This window comes from Heterodontus francisci, chromosome 26, assembly GCF_036365525.1.
Source record: "Heterodontus francisci isolate sHetFra1 chromosome 26, sHetFra1.hap1, whole genome shotgun sequence".
NCBI classification, from domain to species: Eukaryota; Metazoa; Chordata; class Chondrichthyes; order Heterodontiformes; family Heterodontidae; genus Heterodontus; species Heterodontus francisci.
In genome coordinates, this window is record NC_090396.1 from 29008341 (window position 1) to 29026846 (window position 18506).

At 41.4% G+C, this 18506-nt stretch overlaps 1 protein-coding gene across 13 annotated transcripts in view; it reads right to left on the reverse strand.

The window, feature by feature from the left end:
* Positions 1-18506, reverse strand: part of LOC137384241 (myocardin-like) — a 755068-nt gene that overhangs the window by 91983 nt on the left and 644579 nt on the right. For 10 of the 13 annotated variants that reach the window (XM_068057968.1, XM_068057973.1, XM_068057962.1 and 7 more), the window contains one exon: positions 18298-18363. The exons of the other annotated variants lie outside the window; for them this stretch is intronic. In XM_068057968.1, coding sequence (XP_067914069.1) covers positions 18298-18363 — 66 coding nt within the window. The remainder of the gene's footprint in view (positions 1-18297; positions 18364-18506) is intronic. 13 annotated transcript variants of the gene reach the window in all.

Genomic DNA, 18506 nt, shown 5'->3' on the forward strand with positions numbered 1-18506 from the left:
TACTACATCATAGGAACAGACCACCTCTCCCATCAAGTCTCCTCTAGTCTTTTTCTCATCTAGTCACTTAACATGATCCCAATCTCCTGTTCACTTTCTACATTTAATATTCCCCGTTTTAAAGTAACTAACTCCTTTCAAATATAATGCACACAGACTCTGCTTCTGTAGCATCTGATGCTCCAAGTCAGGTCACCCTGAACAGTCTTATGCCAGGCATATGTTCAAACCACTTGAATAATCTTTTGGTATTTTGGTATTGTTTACTGCAGGACAGCTAAGCATGGTACTTGGAGCATCTACTAAAAACTCTTCAGTACTCAATCCTTTTGGAGATAGCAGCTCAGCAAAGTGTTCCACACAGCAGTATGTAACTGAAATCATTAGCTTATCACTCACCATTACAAAAGTCAACAAACAGCTAATAGGGAACAGAAAGAAATGCATCTCAATGAATTCTGGAGGACCTTGTTGAATAAGATCCCAATCTCCTCAAATTGTCCTATCTCTATTAATGTTATTTCAGAAATATCTTCTCGGCAACAAAGCTTATTAGTTCAATATTGACCCTTAAGAGTCAAGACAAAAGGGGGAAAGTAAAGGTGGGGAGCATTCTGTTGATTCCTTGCCTCATGGTGAGGCCCTGTTCTTGGAATTTTTTTCTGTTAGGTATTGAGCAGAGGCTTGTCCTTTCCTCACCAAGAAAGAAAGAAAATTGAGCTGAAAAGTGGCCTTCGTTGTTCCTGCACATCTTCAAGCTGTAAGAAACGGTAATATTATTTTAATTGAAACTTGTGTTTGAGACTTGTGAGGCTAACCAACCCAGGAGCATTGATAGTTTAAATGAAATATAGAATGCTGTTTGTTGTCGGCAGGTGTACAGAAATTTCCCAGATCTTCCAGCATGTATTGCAAAGGTCAAAAGGCTTTTCAAACTAAAGTAACCTGCTAAAAGCAGTAGGCTTTTAAAAAAATAGATAAACAAAGTCACTGGACTGTGATGAAAACAAACACTTCATGGCTATGATATAACTGGCAGAAAGGCCCAAAGGTCATAAAATTGGGATGCAACCAACCAACAGCCATACTTCAAAGCTGTGTTTTGCTGAAACTTTATTTTTTGTCTTATGATCAAGGTGGGAGTAATGCACTGTTAATTCAGTCCCACTACTCCACAGGTCATAGCATATAAAATAAAGTTTCCCACCTACCGAAGAATAGTCACATGAAACACTTTACTTTTCCCCTAGAATAAAGCGCACCAAACCAGGTTTCTTGAAACAACAACATTAACTATTTATTAGAAAAGAAACAATAAGTCTTAACTACTAATGAGATAAATCCATATATATGAAAAGCTCCCTATTTCCTTAACCCTCATACACACACACACACACACACATACATTAAAAAAGGGTTAACCACGAAAACTGATTTTTTGGTTTACAGCTGTTTCTTAGGAATAGAAGGAATAATAAAAAAATAATTGAGTTTATCACATTCTGGTAGGATGTTTCGGTATGGTGAGGTGTCGAATAGTTGGATGCCACTTGCAGTCTCTCCAGGCGAGGCTGATGAACAGTGTGTGATGGGTAGGCATTCATGCCAATTCAGCAGGCATCACATAGGTCTTCCATCAGGGGTGTAGCAACAGGTCTGCTTAGGTCAGCAGCAGTCTAGCAGTAGAAGAACTCTTCAGATTTCAGGATTTATTTGAACACAGGAGGCAGCAGGAACCACCCTGGATGCAGGGTTTCTTCTCAAGAGCTGTAGGATTCCTCGACAGAGAGAGGCAACACTTTTCTGGGTCTTCTTCTCTTCCCCCAGTCAGGTCAAAGCAAATATTTCAAATGCCTGCCCTTTGTCCAACTCACTGGCTTTTTAAAAGGATCCAAAGTGAAAAAAACCTTCCTGAGCATGGTCACATGTCCAGACACTGTCTTTCTTGTCCATCAAAAATAAACTTCTCGGAGGAAGGCCAAACTCCTGTGGTTTCCTTGAAATTGCTGGCTTTCCTGTCCTTGTACAAGTTCAACTTCCTTTCAAAGCACCCATAAAGTTCAACTTTTGTTATGAACTTCCTTCCAAAACATTGCAGGAATTCCAACTATTTGCAGGTGTCTTCCAATGAGCAAAAAATCTTTTTCTCAGTTTTTAAAACACAGAATTCTAAGTTCTGAATAGAAAAAAAAACCTTTGTAACATTTGATAAGTCTGAGAAGAAATGAAACTGGACACAAAGAACATAGAGTCACAATGTCTGCTGGGGGGACCGGGTGTGGGGATGTTTTCAAACCCAACTACAGAGATTCAGCTAATTGAAGGGGTATGAAAGCTGCAGGAAGATGACACAAGTTGACATTGCGGTCAGGGTTTGTATTCTTTTAAAATGCACAGCTGCTAATTCCAGAGCAAGATTTACTGGGAAAAAATAGTTGAAGAAAAATGGACAGTTTCAAAGAGCGATTTAACCTCATGATTTAAACAAAGAATTTAACATATAATTGGATATTGTAGCTTAAGGTGGATTTTGCTAGGACAGTATGAAGCTGTCAGCAAAACATTCATAGCCACCTTGGAAAGAAGGATATAAAGATCATTGAAAGAAATGATTTGACACTGCAGCCAAACAACTTTGTTAGTTGCTGAAGAGTACGATCAGTGGCAGGTGACTGCTCACCGGGTGATCGCATGTATAATCTCTTCTAACGTGTTTATGACAAATGGATGTATGTACTGCTAACTGGTATTCCTACCAAACATAGTAACGGTGTTGGTGTTTAATTTGAGCTTTGAGTGTTGCCTCCTTATTTCACATAATTCTCATGTTCAAACCACTGAGTAACCAGTCAAGGGTAGAAGGTTGCATCTTACAAAGTGGTGGCTTAGGAGTTTGTTATGAAAGTACTTCCATTTTTTAATATTTTGTGAGGACTCGTATTTTAGAATTGTGGAAATCGATTCATTTGGAGGACTGAAGTGATTCCATAGATGCTGGACTTTGTTTTTTTTATAAAAAAGGACAATGGAAGAACTTTGGGACTTGAACTTTGTTTAAAAAACAAACCCTTACTGGATGTCGCATGCCTTAAGCTAAATAAACAAGAGCCTTGGTGACTAGGGGAGTTGTTTACAGAGAAGTGACATGTCAAGGTTTATAGTGGTCAGGAGTTGGTTTCATTTTGAATATCGTTTTGAGTCAGTTTGGGGTCAGCCTGCTAACAGAGAAGACATCAGTTCATCTTTTCTCCACCTCTCTGAGAAACCCTGCGAATCCAGTGTGATAGCTGAAACTCCTGATGCCGCATTTCTCCTGGAAAGCATGCCAGATTAATCTTCGACATCGCCTGAAGAGAACGGCTCCAAAAAGATCCCAGCGACAGCCATCTATGAGTATTTGGGACGCCAGAAAAAAGGGACAACCGATATCATTCCATATCTTCTCCTTTTCCTCAAGAATTAACAAATATTTGGCCAAAGTTTTTTTTTGTCTTCTTTGTAAAAAGATCTCTGCAGAGAAAACCTCCATTTTTTCTTTAACTGGTGTGTGTGTGTGTGTGTCTGGCTATGTTAGAAGGGAACTTTTATATTTCAATCTGTGTGTTAATGCTTTGCATCTATACTGAATATGTCTTGTTTTATAATAAATTGATAACTTTGTTGTTTATTAAAGAAACTGGTTAGTGGATTTTATTCTGAAATAAAAATAGAGTATATAATTGGCCATATCAGTAACTGGGTAAACATTTAAATATAAGTTGTGCCCTGTGGAGAAGTGGAACTAGAGAAAGACAGTGCACTCCTCCTCACTCAGTCTGAACATGTTATAAAAGCCCATGGTCACCTATTAGCTGAGAAATTGTACAGGGTACAGAAAAACCAAAAGGAAGAAAGACAAATGTCAAACATGGGTGGAAAAGGAAGAAAGAAAACAAAATGTGGCTAGACAAAGAACAAGTCAGCTTTCTCTGAGCTGAGTTTCAGTTTCTTTTTGTTAACCCTTAATAGCCTGCAAAATTGAAAGCCTTTACAAATGCACTAAGCAACTCTATGCAAAAAGATACCAATGCTCCTATATTGCTACAAACCTGTGTCCCAAAGTTCCTTTGCTGTTTATGCCAAGATTATGTCCAACAATGCCCTCCAGTGCTGTCCCTGGCAGAGTTTATGGACTTAGTGGGATGACATCTCATTAACATGGGACAGGTGGATACAGGCACCATTTTGGGTACAGCTCTGGAGATCACCTGTCTCATATCAATGGAAACTTCAGCTTCGGCCTTCTCCAAGCATCACCACCCATCCCATAGCTTTATTTCTGTCATATTAACCAAGAATTTACAAAAATAAACAGTAAATATATTTCATAATTGAGAAAAAAGTAAATAATTTATTTGCTCTTTGTCTATTGGCCTGTTCCCTAACTTTCTTCGCCGTTCTAATTTATTTTAATTTCATGGTAATATGATAGTCTAGTCTATTTTTTTTCCAGTGTTCACCTTAATTTCTTTACTTTAAAATCTTTTGCAGAATTTATTTCTTCTAATTTTCTGTTGTCACCATTCATTTTGGAGGTTGCCACAACTTAGGAAAAATGGGCACTGCACAGTGGCGCAGTGGTTAGCACCACAGCGCCAGCGACCTGGGTTCGGTTCTGGGTACTGCCTGTGTGGAGTTTACAAGTTCTCCCTGTGACCGCGTGGGTTTCCTCCAGGTGCTGCAGTTTCGTCTCACATGCCAAAAACTTGCAGGGTTGATAGGTAAATTGGCCATTGTAAAAAAATTGCCCCTAGTGTAGGCAGCTAGTAGGAGAATTGAGGGAAGGTGGGGATGTGAGAGGGAAAATGGGATTAATGTAGGATTAGTATAAAGGGGTGGTTGATGGTCAGCACGGACTTGGTGTGCCGAAGGGCCTGTTTCAGTGCTGTATGACTCGATGACTGGCTCAACACCAACTTCAAATGTCCTTCAAGTGGCGAAAAAAATCCAAGACAGATAGGATCACAATACCGTAACATTTTGAGACACATTTTTCTGTTTTGAGCTGCTGGCCAAAGAGTTCATCTCATGGCAGCCTCAGAATATCAGGTCTGGATGAGACAACTCATCCAAAACATGCAAAATGCTATAGCGATCCATCTAGATGAAGAGTTACCATCCAGATATTTTCTAGATTAAAATTTATTGTTGTCATTGCTTTGCTCCTTGCAGGAAAAATCCTTGTTTAAAAAAAAGCTCTTGTAATAAATATTTACCTCAATGAAAGCAACTAGACTAATTTGTTTGCACATTGATTTCAGACTCAAAATGCTACTACCAAAGAGCTGGCTGCTTCGCGACAAACCATCCTTTCAAAAATGTACAGGCAATGCAATATCATATATCCGCTGCTATGCATATGGCCCTGTCCAGCTACAAAATGTGCAGTGACAGTTTACATCATTATTTTAATGAAGATGAGCTAAGTTGTGAAGATGTTTCGGATGTTTAAGCCGTCCTTCATTTTGAAAAAAATTCATATCGTCACTTTGCCCTCATCAGCTGTCTACACTTGGTCAAAGCAGATCTTCAGTGTTGCACTGCAGCATTGCAGGAAGTGCTATTAAGACACAGTAAACATTTGTGAATGAACATCTCTGCTTCCTTGCACATGTATGGGGTCACATTGGTTTAATAAACAGACTACAGGGCTAACAGTTGATCTCAGGCAATTGATATGGAATCATCAACTGGATTGCCTTGTAAACATGACAACCTTGATGACGGCTTGTTTTCTTTTTCTAATTTATTATTATTTACTTTGTTTCCCACATTTTCCAATTCACACATGTTCCCTGACTGAGTACAGACTGGAGATCTATTTGCAGATGCCCCTCCCCTCTCTGTGGTGAGGAGGAGGAGGGCAGCCTGGTATAACTCTGTCTCTGCTACGCTCCATGCCTGTGCAGACCTCTGTTACACACTTCCTGTTTCAACATGCTACAATTGGAAACTCACCGCATGGCAGTTTCCGAGCTGAACCTATCGTTCTGTGCAGCCTGTTGCTCTCCCAACATTCGTAAATGTTTAAAACACAGATAAGATTCAGTTCCAAGTTAGGTGCTTAAAATTACTGATGGACACTTGAACTAGGCTACTGGTCCACTGCGGTACCAAACGTCACAAAAGTTTCATGAAATCTAGAATGAAACGACTATAAAGGGATCTGGCACACATCTAAGGGATGTGCAGTTACAAGAGAAACAAGAAAAGGCAAGTTCATCTCACTCTGCTTCCTGCTATGAAAAATTTGCAGCTGAGGTGACATTTCACAATGATTCTAAAGTGAGAAACACTACAAGGCTATTTAAAAGATTTGTAAATAGCAATTCTAATAATTGATTTTGAGTGGTTTAGTGTAGCAATATCATAATTTAAAGAGACAGAAATAATGGAATTTAACTTCTCCAATGGTTTAGTAGGTAAAGGCCACATCCAATCTAATTCTGTACAGACCAGACGATACTAGCTTCAATGGCCAGTGTAAGCCAAGTTTGTGATCCCAGTTGAGCTGTGGAGTTGGACTGACCACCCCTGGAGTATACGTCAATCTGCTTTCCCACATCTGATTTTTTTAAAAATCCATTGATGGGATGTGAGCATCACTAGAAAGGTCACGATTTATTGCCCATCCCTAATTGTCCGTGAGCTGCCTTCTTGAACTACTGCAGTCCATGTGATGTAAACACACCCACAGTGCTGTTAGGGAGGGAGTTCTAGGATTTTGTCCCTGCAACAGTGAAGGAACAATGATATATTTCCAAGTCAAGATGTTGTGTGTCTTGGAGGGGAATTTGAAGATGGTGGTGTTCCCATGCGTCTGCTGCCCCTGTCCTTCTAGGTGGTAGAGGTCGTGGGTTAGGAAGGTGCTGTCAAAGGAGACTTGGTGAGTTACTGCAATGCATCTTGTAGATGGCACACACTGCAGCCATGGTGCATCAGTGGTAGAGGGAGTGAATTTTTAACGTGGTGGATGAGGTGTGACTGCGAAGCAGCGCTCGCTATGGCAAAGTGGGCATTTGGATTTTGGGTGAGAGCGGGAGTGGATTTGTTTCTGATTCTGTTTTGGTTCATACAAGAAGAGAGGTGGATAAGGTCTGAAGGGGCCTGCGGAACCACAGCCTGACATCAGAAAGAAGCCAAGAAAGCAGGAGGGAATTGGGGAAACAGTGTCAATTCAACTCCATACATAATTTAGTCTAGACTTCTCATTTAAGTATAAATTGTGATTGCTCTGTAATCATAACTGATCCTCTCAGTATTTACTGATGATGGGTGTACAGTACATTTTCTAGTAGTTTACTGATGGATTGTATATCAGATTTCCATTCAGTCTCCCAGGGGGAGGGTATTTATCATTAACCTGGTTAATCTAGAGGTGATTTTCAGTCACTCAAGTGATGGGCGTGTCTCAGATCCCCCAGTAATCCAGTGTCAAGCATCCGATACTTTGAAGATATAATGAGTCGTGATCTAGTGATAGGAATGAATGTGATTTCCCAGTAACCTTGTTGTGGGTTTTATTAAGTTGCTCAAGATTCAATGGAAAACACAACCAACTCCCCTGTGGCTGAGAGTTGGGTATGTAACAGACGTGTATGGAAGTCTATTGATGAGTAAGGAACAGTATGAGGTTTGGTGCTGGGGAAGAAGTGGTTTCTATCATTCTATGCATTCTTGAGTTCTCCAGTGATTACTTTCCCCAGGGATGTTTATTTCAAATTCAGACATGGAACTTCATATGATGTGATTGGAATTAAAAAAGACCCTTCTATGTCAGAGACACTGTGACTCTTGGAGAATGTGCAATGTAGTAAGTGCTCTGCAAGATGCCAGTTAGATACTTTAAACTAATGACTGACACCACAAATGCTCACCCCTGTTTACAATATAGTTCTTAAATAGAAAGTCATTCAGTGACTCGGTTAGACCTGCAGGTGTTATATTCACAAAATGAATCTGATGTTTAAACTCTGCTACTTGGCATTTGACTTTCAAATGATATTTTGCTCTTGTTCTTTGCTATATAAGATTAAGTATTGTGCAAAATCCTATTCGATTCACACACAGAAATTTCTTCTTTAATAAAGCTCTTTAGATAAACAACACCCAGCTGAGGGTTCTGACACAGTCCTTTCACACCCTGCCATGTTCACAGGTCAGATAATGGCCTTGGAGTTGTTTATTTGGCTGCTGATCTAAATATAATGCAATCACTGTTGGATCTCAGTGTTGAGGGAATTCCTTGCATTAAACGATCAGTTCATTTGTTTTCCTGAACTATTTTTAAAATTCTAAACATGCTAAATACTGCTTCATTGTACTTAAAGCTCAATTCCGGCAGAAATATTGGCTGCGATTTTGTGAGGCCCCCTCAGCTGGGATCGGAGGTGGTGGGGAGTGGGCACTGAATATAATGATGGGTGGCAAAGGGAGGGCAGCGGGGCGAAGGTACCACCGCTTCCCCATCTCCCAGCGATCTTCCCGGGGGCGGGATTGGCCGACAATGGCCTTCCCACCCAGAGGCCAATTGAGACACTTAAGTGGCCTATTAACCAGGGTTTGTGGGGGGGTGGGGGGGAAGGACACCAACACTGTGCGGGGAGGACACCTTGTAAAACAAGGTACCTGTACTGCAGGCTTGGGGTGTCCCTCCTCCATGGGCAACTTGTGGCCCATGGAGGACCCCCACCAGGAACAACTTTACCCCACGGGACACCTGCCCCCCTGGACTGCATGACCACCCCCCCCTCACCTACCTCTGTTCTGGGATTGCACCGTTGGGGCTGTGCCCAAGGCCACTGCAGTGCTGCCAATACTGCTGAGCTGCCAGCCCTCTGATTAGCCGGCAGGTCTTGGAGGCGAGATCCCAGTCTTTAATGTCTTTAAAGGGACGTGGATCTCGCCTCCTAAAACTTTGATTGAAAAAGACTGGAGGATCGCTTGGGGGATTGGGGGGGTGGCGTGCTGGACACAGGAAGGCAGAGGTGGGGTTCCCCCTCCCGCCTCCAGCACAAAATCCCGCCCATTAGATATAAAATATAAACATTGTAAAAGTACTCACTGTATATACACTCTCCATGAGATTATAGTTCAGTATTTCTTTTTAACACAGACATGGTCATCCCTGTGATGTTATAAAACATGCTCTTCCCTATTGTTTATTCACCTGTGATGACACAAGTGAAGTCACAAAAATTCACTTGTAGATGACAATGGAGTAACAGCGCTGGGCTCTTATGCTTCCGCCTCCCCAGAGTGGCAATAACCTCTCTACTCTCCTGACCATGATGATTCAACCAGGCTTTGGTTCCAGAGGTATAAGCAGCCCAAGTGGCTATTCACGTACGACTGCCAGCAAACTATTCAACCACAGCAGGTGTCACAGACAAGCCCAATCCTGCCTTCAGGTGGCGTGGAATTTTCCATGAGACTGCTGGATGGGCATTAGGATAAACAAAATAACATCTATGTTCGTCTTTGTTAAAAGTACGTTTGAACGAAAATAAAATGTTTGTTCAGAAAAACCCTCCAATTTTAATTACCATTCTGACAGAACAATGGTTTGTATAATGGCCAAGAATAATCCTTCTTTTGCAATGAAGTACCCTCGACAATCTCCTCCAAGGTCCTGCCACAGCTGTTGTATGATTGCTTTAAGAGTAATATCCCTTTAAGAACTCAGTATGCGAAGGAGCTAAGTACCAGGATGTAGTCATGTGACGAGAAGCCATAGTCACTCTGCACTGTAACATCCTGGACAAAGGTTTTGCATATAGTTTGCTCTGTATTGTGTGTATTAGTTTAGCTGTTAATAAACCTACTAGATATCTTCAAGGAACTGGAATTCATGTACCACATTGTGTTGCTTAAGATAACACAAGGTGAATGTAAGTCAGAACAATTTCTTTGGCTCCATCTATCCAGGTTGCAGAATCCGTCCTGACCCAGGCAAAGTTGAAGATGTAAGGTATATGCCTACTGCACAAGACAAAGAAGATCTATCGAGATGCCTTGGATTTTTCAACTTCTTGGCACCATACATTCCAAATTTTTCTGACAAAGCATCATCACTGAGAGAGCTCTTAAAGAAAGACATACCATATGGGCGGCGCAGTGGTTAGCACCGCAGCCTCACAGCTCCAGCTACCCGGGTTCAATTCTGGGTACTGCCTGTGTGGAGTTTGCAAGTTCTCCCTGTGTCTGCGTGGGTTTCCTCCGGGTGCTCCGGTTTCCTCCCACAGCCAAAAGACTTGCACGTTGATAGGTAAATTGGCCATTATAAATTGCCCCTAGTATAGGTGGGTGGTAGGGGAATATAGGGACAGATGAGGATGTGGTAGGAATATGGGATTAGTGTAGGATTAGTATAAATGGGTGGTTAATGGTCGGCACAGACTCAGTGGGCCGAAGGGCCTGTTTCAGTGCTGTATCTCTAAATCAAATAAATCAAATCATATATATATAAGGAGGACCATCAGTACGTGTTTAAATCGCTCAAACAAGCATTGTCAGCAGAAACCTGTATCCTGCAGTACTATGATCCAAGGAAGAAGACAATCCTGGAAGTCAATGCCTCACAGAAAGGTTTAGGAGTGTGTATCCTACAGGATGACAAACAATTGCATTCGGATCCTCAGCACAGTCCAATTACTCAAACACAGAGTGTGAAACACTTGCTTTGGTGTTTGGAATCACAAGGTTCCACACCTACCTGTTCGGTAAGCAGTTCACTGTGGAAATTGGCCACAAACCACTGGAGATGATCTGGCGCTAACCATTGACAGGCGCACCACTTCGACTACAGCGACTTTCAGTGAAAGTATAGGGGTGCCCCGGGTACCAAAATGGTCACCTTGGATACGCTGAGCAGACTGCAAAACCCGAGCAATAATGAAGAAGTTCCACTGGATCTACAAGTAGACAGCATGGACATCGAGGTGGAAGCTGTGCTCAAAATCGATTTATTGCATTTTGGTCAGCACAAATGTGACCAACTACAATCAGAAACAGCCAATGACCCACAACTGAAGGCACTGTGGAGGATCATCATAGAAGGCTGGCCTGATACGGTAAAAGAGGTGCCAGAAACCCTCAGATGCTTTTGGCCTTATAGAGATGAACTCGCTATCTCGAGAGGCATTACCTTCAAAGGAAAACAAGTGATTGTGCCCAAAACTCTCCGAGAGGACCTCCAGTCACAACTTCACCAAGGCCACATAGAGCGAAGGAGATGACTGGCATGAGACACTTTTTATTGGCCAGGGATCAACAGTGACACCAAAAGGTTAGTGAAGATATATGAGTTATGCCAGAGCCACCAACCACACCAACGCAAAGAACTTCTACACCCTCACGAGATTTCATCAGTCCCTTGGTCCAAATTCACCACTGACCTATTTACTGTTAATGGAGATGACTTTATCTTAGTCACCAATTATTTCTACAAATTTCCAATTGTCGGACAGGTAAAAGATGCTTCAAGTGCGATTGTTGCAGGCACACTGAGTTCCATATTTCGGACAACAGGCCAAGTATATTGGCAGGCCTTTCAGGGCCATGTGTGCCAAATGGGACGTAAACCATGTGACATCCTCACCATATTATCCTAGATCTAATTGTCTTGCTGGCATATCACTTATCCTGAAGTGTAGGACAACGAAACAAGATTTTCGTGTTGCCATGTTACACCTCAGAGCTACACCTATGGATATGGGCTTACCGTCACCAGCAGAGATTATGTTTGACAGACAAGTGCGAATGATTCTGCCAAGCCATCATCTGTCCAAATTCTCAGAGATGTAGGAGACACTGTTTGAAAAACAAGGGAGAATGAAGATGGCGCATGACCGACATGCAAGGGCGGAACTACCTCAGCTATACGTAGGTCAAAAAATCAGGTCGTACACTCCACAATGAGAACATGGTTACCCGCAGAGGTATCCAAAGTATGCAATGAGCCTAGATCTTCTGAGGTTACAACATCTAATGGAGCAGTGTTGAGGAGGAACTGATGCCAATTAAAAGTGTGCAATACTCCAATTGCGCACAGCGGATTTGAAAGAAAACACTCCGGTGATGAGGGTATGATGGAACAACAAGACAACAAACAACACATTGACAATATGTCTGCAAACCAAAAAGAGCCAAGGGTGAAATCCACATCCCCAGAAGGTTATACCATAACCAGATCTGGAAGAGTTGTCAAACCACCGAAACAATATATGGACTTTTAAGCTTCTGCACTCATAAATTTTATAATCCATCTCTTTATACTTGTAAATTCCATAATCTCTATCCCTGTACAACTAATTTTGATATTGTCCAATTTTATGTGTTTTTACTTGTAGCATACGAGACATATCTTTGGAAAGAAAGGGGATGTTGTATGATCGCTTTAAGAGTGATGTCCCTTTAAGAACTCAGTATGCCCCACCGTATTTTGTTTTTTTGGGATTAATATTCCTCAGTATGACTGATTCAGGGGCATAGGAATTGTATTGCATTGCACTCGTTTTACAGGCATAAATTAGGCACTTAAGGGTCCAATATGGTGGGCGGTGTGAGCATCTTCATTCTGCGCTGGAAGTCTACTGCCCGACATATGGCTTAGGGCTGCCTTGTAGGTGTCCTGGGTAAGTGCCTGAAACAGAGAGTAAGTAATTTCCTATCCAAATTGGGGGCCTAAGGTATCTTTCAGGACCCATTTGTAAAATCCAATTTGCTTCAGTCAGTTACCTCAGGTGCTTTTCGCCCAAACCAGCAGCCTGAAAGGGACCACTACAGACTTCCACCAGAAAGGTAAGTTTCAATTTTTTAAACTTACATTAATATGGAGCCAGTTGCTCTCCTACCTGGCTCCATACTAAACCATGGCCACCCGCAATCACTGCTCCCCTCCTCCGCAACTGGACTCTCCTATGGACCTTGGCTGGCTCAACTGCATCTGAGCCAGCTGATCTTTCCCCCACCCTGGGACTGTTGAGCTGCTACTGGGACTGATACCAGCATCTTGCTGGTAAGTAGCAAATGAGGCTGGCGGACCAATTTGCTCTGACCAAAACCCACTGCTTGGATTGTGTGATCTTTTAGAATGTACGTATACTATGAGCAGTTTTAAATATCTGAATTTGAAATGAGGGATTACGAGATTTTAGTCCTAATTCAATGAATGTGAAGTTGATATCAGCAAACTACAACACCTGCTATATTTATATGACTCGGTATCAAATTTTCTCCAGTAACGTTCTATGAAAGCCTTTGGGAGGTTTTACTGTATTAAATATGTTGTTGTTGAATTAAATCAAACTTTGATAGCCCTTCAGTTTCCAGGCTGGAATAATGGCTTTGTTTTTTTTTGGTATGTCATTCATTGCTAAGATCAAGTAAAAGTTACAAACGTCTGGCCTTGGCTATAACGCTGATGATAACTCATTAATGTTAACAGATTATCTTCAGTATTACGATTGAGAAATTTATGCCTGCAATTTGTGTGAAGAATTAGGGTACTGAGACACTTTCTCTACATTCCAAATGACCACCTTTGTTTGTATATGTTTTTTCTGAAGTATTATGCAGAAATTCAATAACATTGATAGCTATCTATGTTTTGCATCTGACATGTCATAATTTCCATATCAAAAGTTAGCCATCACACTTGTTATTTGCTCTTTTATAAATATGAAATGTAAGTCAGTAAGTCAGAACACTAAAAAGAACAGAAATTAAATGACTCAAATTGCTAACATTTAGGTCCTACTTTAAGTCACACATCATGGACTTGGAAATATATCACACTGCTTTCATCATTGTTGAACCAATGTCATGCAAATTCTTACCTAACACCATTGTGAGATCACCATCAGCATGAGGGCTGCAGCAGTTCAAGGAATAGGCTCAGAACCCTTAAACCCCTATCCCCTCTACCTTCACCTCCAATAAGTGCGAGGAGCTCATCGACTTTTTGTCACTAAGATCGAGACTATCTGAATCAGCTGCCTCTGCCACATCCCTTCCTGCCACTAGCCCACCTGGCCAGACTTCCTATAATGCTCCCCCTGCCCTAGCCCTGAACTCGTATCTCTCTCTAGTTTCTCTCCTATCTCCCCTCATGTCCTCTCTGAGTTCATCTTGTGCATTAGACCCACCTCTTCTTCCCTTGATCCTTTTTCCACTAAACTGCTAATCACCAAATTTCCCCTCCTGGTCCCCATGTTAGCTGATACTGTAAATGGTTCTCTCTCTTCAGGTGTTGTCCCTCTCTCCTTTAAATCTTCCATCATCACTCCCTCCTCAAAAAAACAACCCTTGACCCCACTGCCCTTGCAAACTACTGTTGCATCTCCAACCTCGTTTTACTCTCCAAAGTCTTTGAATGTGTTGTCACCTTCCAAATCCATTCCCATCTTTCCCAGAACTCCATGTTTGAATGCCTCCAATCAGGTTTCCACCGCAGCCACAGTACCAAAACAGCTCTTATCAAAGTCACAAATGACATCCTATCCAACTGTGACAAAGATAAACTTTCCCTCCTCGTCCTTCTCGAACTGTCTGCAGTCTCTGACATGGTTAGCCGCACCATCCTCCTCCAGTGCCTCTCCACTGTCACCCAGCTGGGTGGGACTGCTCTCACCTGGTTCCATTCTCATCTACTGGATCATAGCCAGAGACTCACTTGCAATAGCTTCTCTTCCTACTCCCACACTGTTACCTCTAGTGTCCCCCAAAGATCTATCCTTAGCCCCCTCCTACTTTTCATCTACATGCTGCCCCACGGCAACATCATCCGAAAGTACAGCATTACTTTTCACATGTATGCTAATAACACTCAGCTCTACTTCACTACCACTTCTCCTGACTCCTCCACTGTTGCTAAATTATCATACTACTCTTCCGGCATCCAGTACTGGATGAGCAGAAATTTTCTCCAATTAAATATTGGTAAGACTGAAGCCATTATCTTTGGTCCCTGCTCTGTTCCCTAGCTACCAACTCCACCCTGGCCCTAGCAACTGTCTGAGATTAAGCCAGTCTCTCTTTGGTGTCACATTTGACCCCAAGATGAGCTTCCAATCTCATATTCGTGCCTTCACTAAGACTGCCTATTTCCACCTCCTCTGCCCAATTCTGCACTACCTCAGCTCATCTGCTGCTGAAACCCTCATTCATGCCTTTGTTATTTCTGGACTTGACTATTCCAATGCACTCCTGGCTGGTCTCCCACATTCTACTCTCCATAAACTTGAGGTCATCAAAAACTCTGCTGCCCATATCTTAACTCGCACCAAGTCCTATTCATCTATCATCTCTGTGCTCGCTGACCTATACTTGCTCCCCGGCAAGCAACAATTTGATTTTAAAATTCTCATTCTTGTTTTCAATCCCTCTGTGGCCTTGCTCTTCCCTATCTCTGTAATCTCCTCCAACCCCACAACCCTCCAAGATAATTCTGGCCTGTTGTGCATTCCTCATTTTAATTGCTCCACCACTGGTGGGCACGTTTTCAGTTGCCTAGGCCTTAAGCTCTGGAATACCCTCCCTACACCTCTCCACCTCACATTTCCTCCTTTATGACACTCCTTAAACCATACCTCCTTGACTAAGCATTTGGTCATCTGACCTAATCTCTCCTTTTGTGGCTTATTGTCATACTTTGTTTTATAATGCTCCTGTGAAGCGCCTTGGGAGGTTTTATTATGTTAAAAGTGCTACATAAATATAAGTTGTTATTGTTTTTGAAGCACGTTCTCAGACTGAGTATGGACAGGCAGTAAATGTGACCATGTGACCAGCACTCTCCACACATTGAAAACTAAAAGTGACAAAACTCTAACAACTTAAAAAAAAAAGCGGACATGGAAATGAATTTTATAAAAACGTTTGTCCGACATGTTTCTTTCATGAACTCATATTCAGCTCTTAAAATAAAATTTCTCATATTTTAAAAGCAGAAAAATAAATATCACAATAGACCACAAAAATGTTTTTTGTCTCAGACCTTCAATAAAAATTTTACTTGGAAACCTGAGCCTCTCTTCAAACCTGGACTTGGTGTTGACAGTCTTTCTAGAGCTACAATTTGCAAAATTGAATGAGATAACAATTAAACCCATGCCAGTAATTGTCAGGATACCACAAGCTGAACATGTACAATTTGGAGCATGTTTAGCGTGAGTCAATATGATTCAGAAGAAAAGGAAACCTTAGGCTGTAACACTATTTGTGGGTTTGTTTTTCCAAATGATTTGAAAAGAAATTGGGAGATGAATGTGAGACGCTTTTCAAGGAAGACTAATCCAGTTTTCAGCTTTTATTTCAGAGTTGCTGGCCCAGGGAAAGAGATGGGGATTGTATATATGATTAGAGCACCTGTACTTTATTTTTATACTGAAAATTCAAAGGCAATCTCTGTTTACATAAAGATTTGTTTATGTAATGGGTAAGAAAAGATATGTTTTCCTAGAATCAGTCAAAAAATATTTGCTTCATTCTGTGTCCAGAAGTGTTAGATGCTGCTTTTCAAATTATTTCAATAGATGTAATAGTAGATACCTCCTCCTCTACTTCCTTATGGCAACACTTGCTACAAGTTCGGACTCACTCTGAGCAATGCATCAGATCCCTCAGTATACAAACGTGTTCGGTGATCTATCACATGCAAATTTCTATATTGTATTTAAGAAATACATTTTAAAAAGGAAAGCAATTAGCCTCCAAGTGACTTCAGCATATGCCTATTCACAGACTATATGGCCCTAAACAGGCAGGGAAGATCAAACATAACTCCATCTTAGCAGCAGAATAATACAGGGTTATATGGTCAAATGTTTCTGTCACTCCAAAGAAGTTTCTGACTCTGACAGCATTGTCACAGGGGATCCGCTAGTAAGATATTTCAAAAATCCACATAGGTATGAACCTCAAAAATTATTTGCATTTTTCCAGAACAAAGTGAAACTTTGAAGTCTACTTACACATGATTACCGTCTACTTGTAAATGAGTGCAATATGCATTTATTCACAACTTAAATATTTCAGTAAAGTTATTTTTAATTCATTCCTCAGATATGGGCATTGCTGGTAAGGCTGGCATTTATTGCCCACCCATGATTTCCCTGAGAAGGTGGTGTTACAACAGAGTGACTTGCTAGACTAGTTCAGAGGGAAGTTAAGAGTCAACCAGGTTAGAGTGGATCTCGAGTCACACACAGACCAGACTGGATAAAGACGACAAATTTCCTTAGTGAACTAGTTGGGTCTTCACGAAAATCTGACAGCTTCATTGCCACTTTTACAGACACCAACTTTTATTTCCAGATTTTTTTTTTTTTTTGAGTGAAATTAGATTCTCAAACTGTCAGGATGGGGTTTGAACTCGGGTTCGCCAGATTGTTAGTCCAATCTTCTGCACCGCTAACTAAGCCACATAAGAACTATGCTAACGTACCCATAAAATTCAAACAAGTTACACAATGGTTCTGAAATGCTATAGTTATTTTTCCATAAATACATCCCTTACATCCCAGTATAAGTGAGTCTGCACACTTAATCCTTTGATTGCTGAGAATCTCAATAAGCTCCATTCCTTTTAATAGTTGCTGCCTGGTCAGTTGGACCCTAATTTGTCAGAAATTCTGGCTTCTTCAGCAGACACACAATAACCATGCCTTGGCTATGAGAATTCACATGAGAAAGTGCCACATCCTCCAGAATAAAAGCACTGCAATCTGCTGGCAGGAGTGCAAGATGATATTGGGTAAACTATAGCTATTAAACAGAACATAACAGAGTACCAAACATGAGTCTCTCTCCATTTAAATTTTCAAATGGCATTTACTGCCCCTCCCCCCACCAAGTAATTAATTTGATTTAGTGCATACTTTGTGCATAATTAGAAATGGGTTGAAGGGTTATGGAGAATGGGCAGGAAAGTGGAGTTGAGGCCAAGATGAGATCAGCCACGATCGTATTGAATGGCGGAGCAGGCTCGAGCGGCTGAATTACCTACTCCTGCTCCTGGTTCTTATAAGTGCAGCTGAAGGAACTGAAAATAGCTAAAGAATACTTTTTGGGTTCACAGTTACGACTACATTTCAATGAGCTCAAAGAGGTTACTTTATGCTTAAGTCTATTTGTAGCATAACAGATGATAGACAGTGGCTTCCTGCTAGTTTTTAAAAAAAACATTTAACATCATTGCATATGCATATATATTATTTTGATATCATGAAAGAGGAAGGAGAACTCAAATGTACTTACGGGGCATGATGCCTTGGTCTGCAAGCTGTTCACGGGTTCGCCGTTGCTGGAGTCGGAGCTGGAGAACTGTGACAAGAACAAAATTTGCAGAGATCAGGAGGCAAGCCCTTCATTATCATCCATGAAGTGTGTGTTGGTGCCTGTAGGGAGGGCAACTGGACTCTGACACCCGAACCCGGGCTAGTCTCTGCTAAGGACAAGGTCCACCG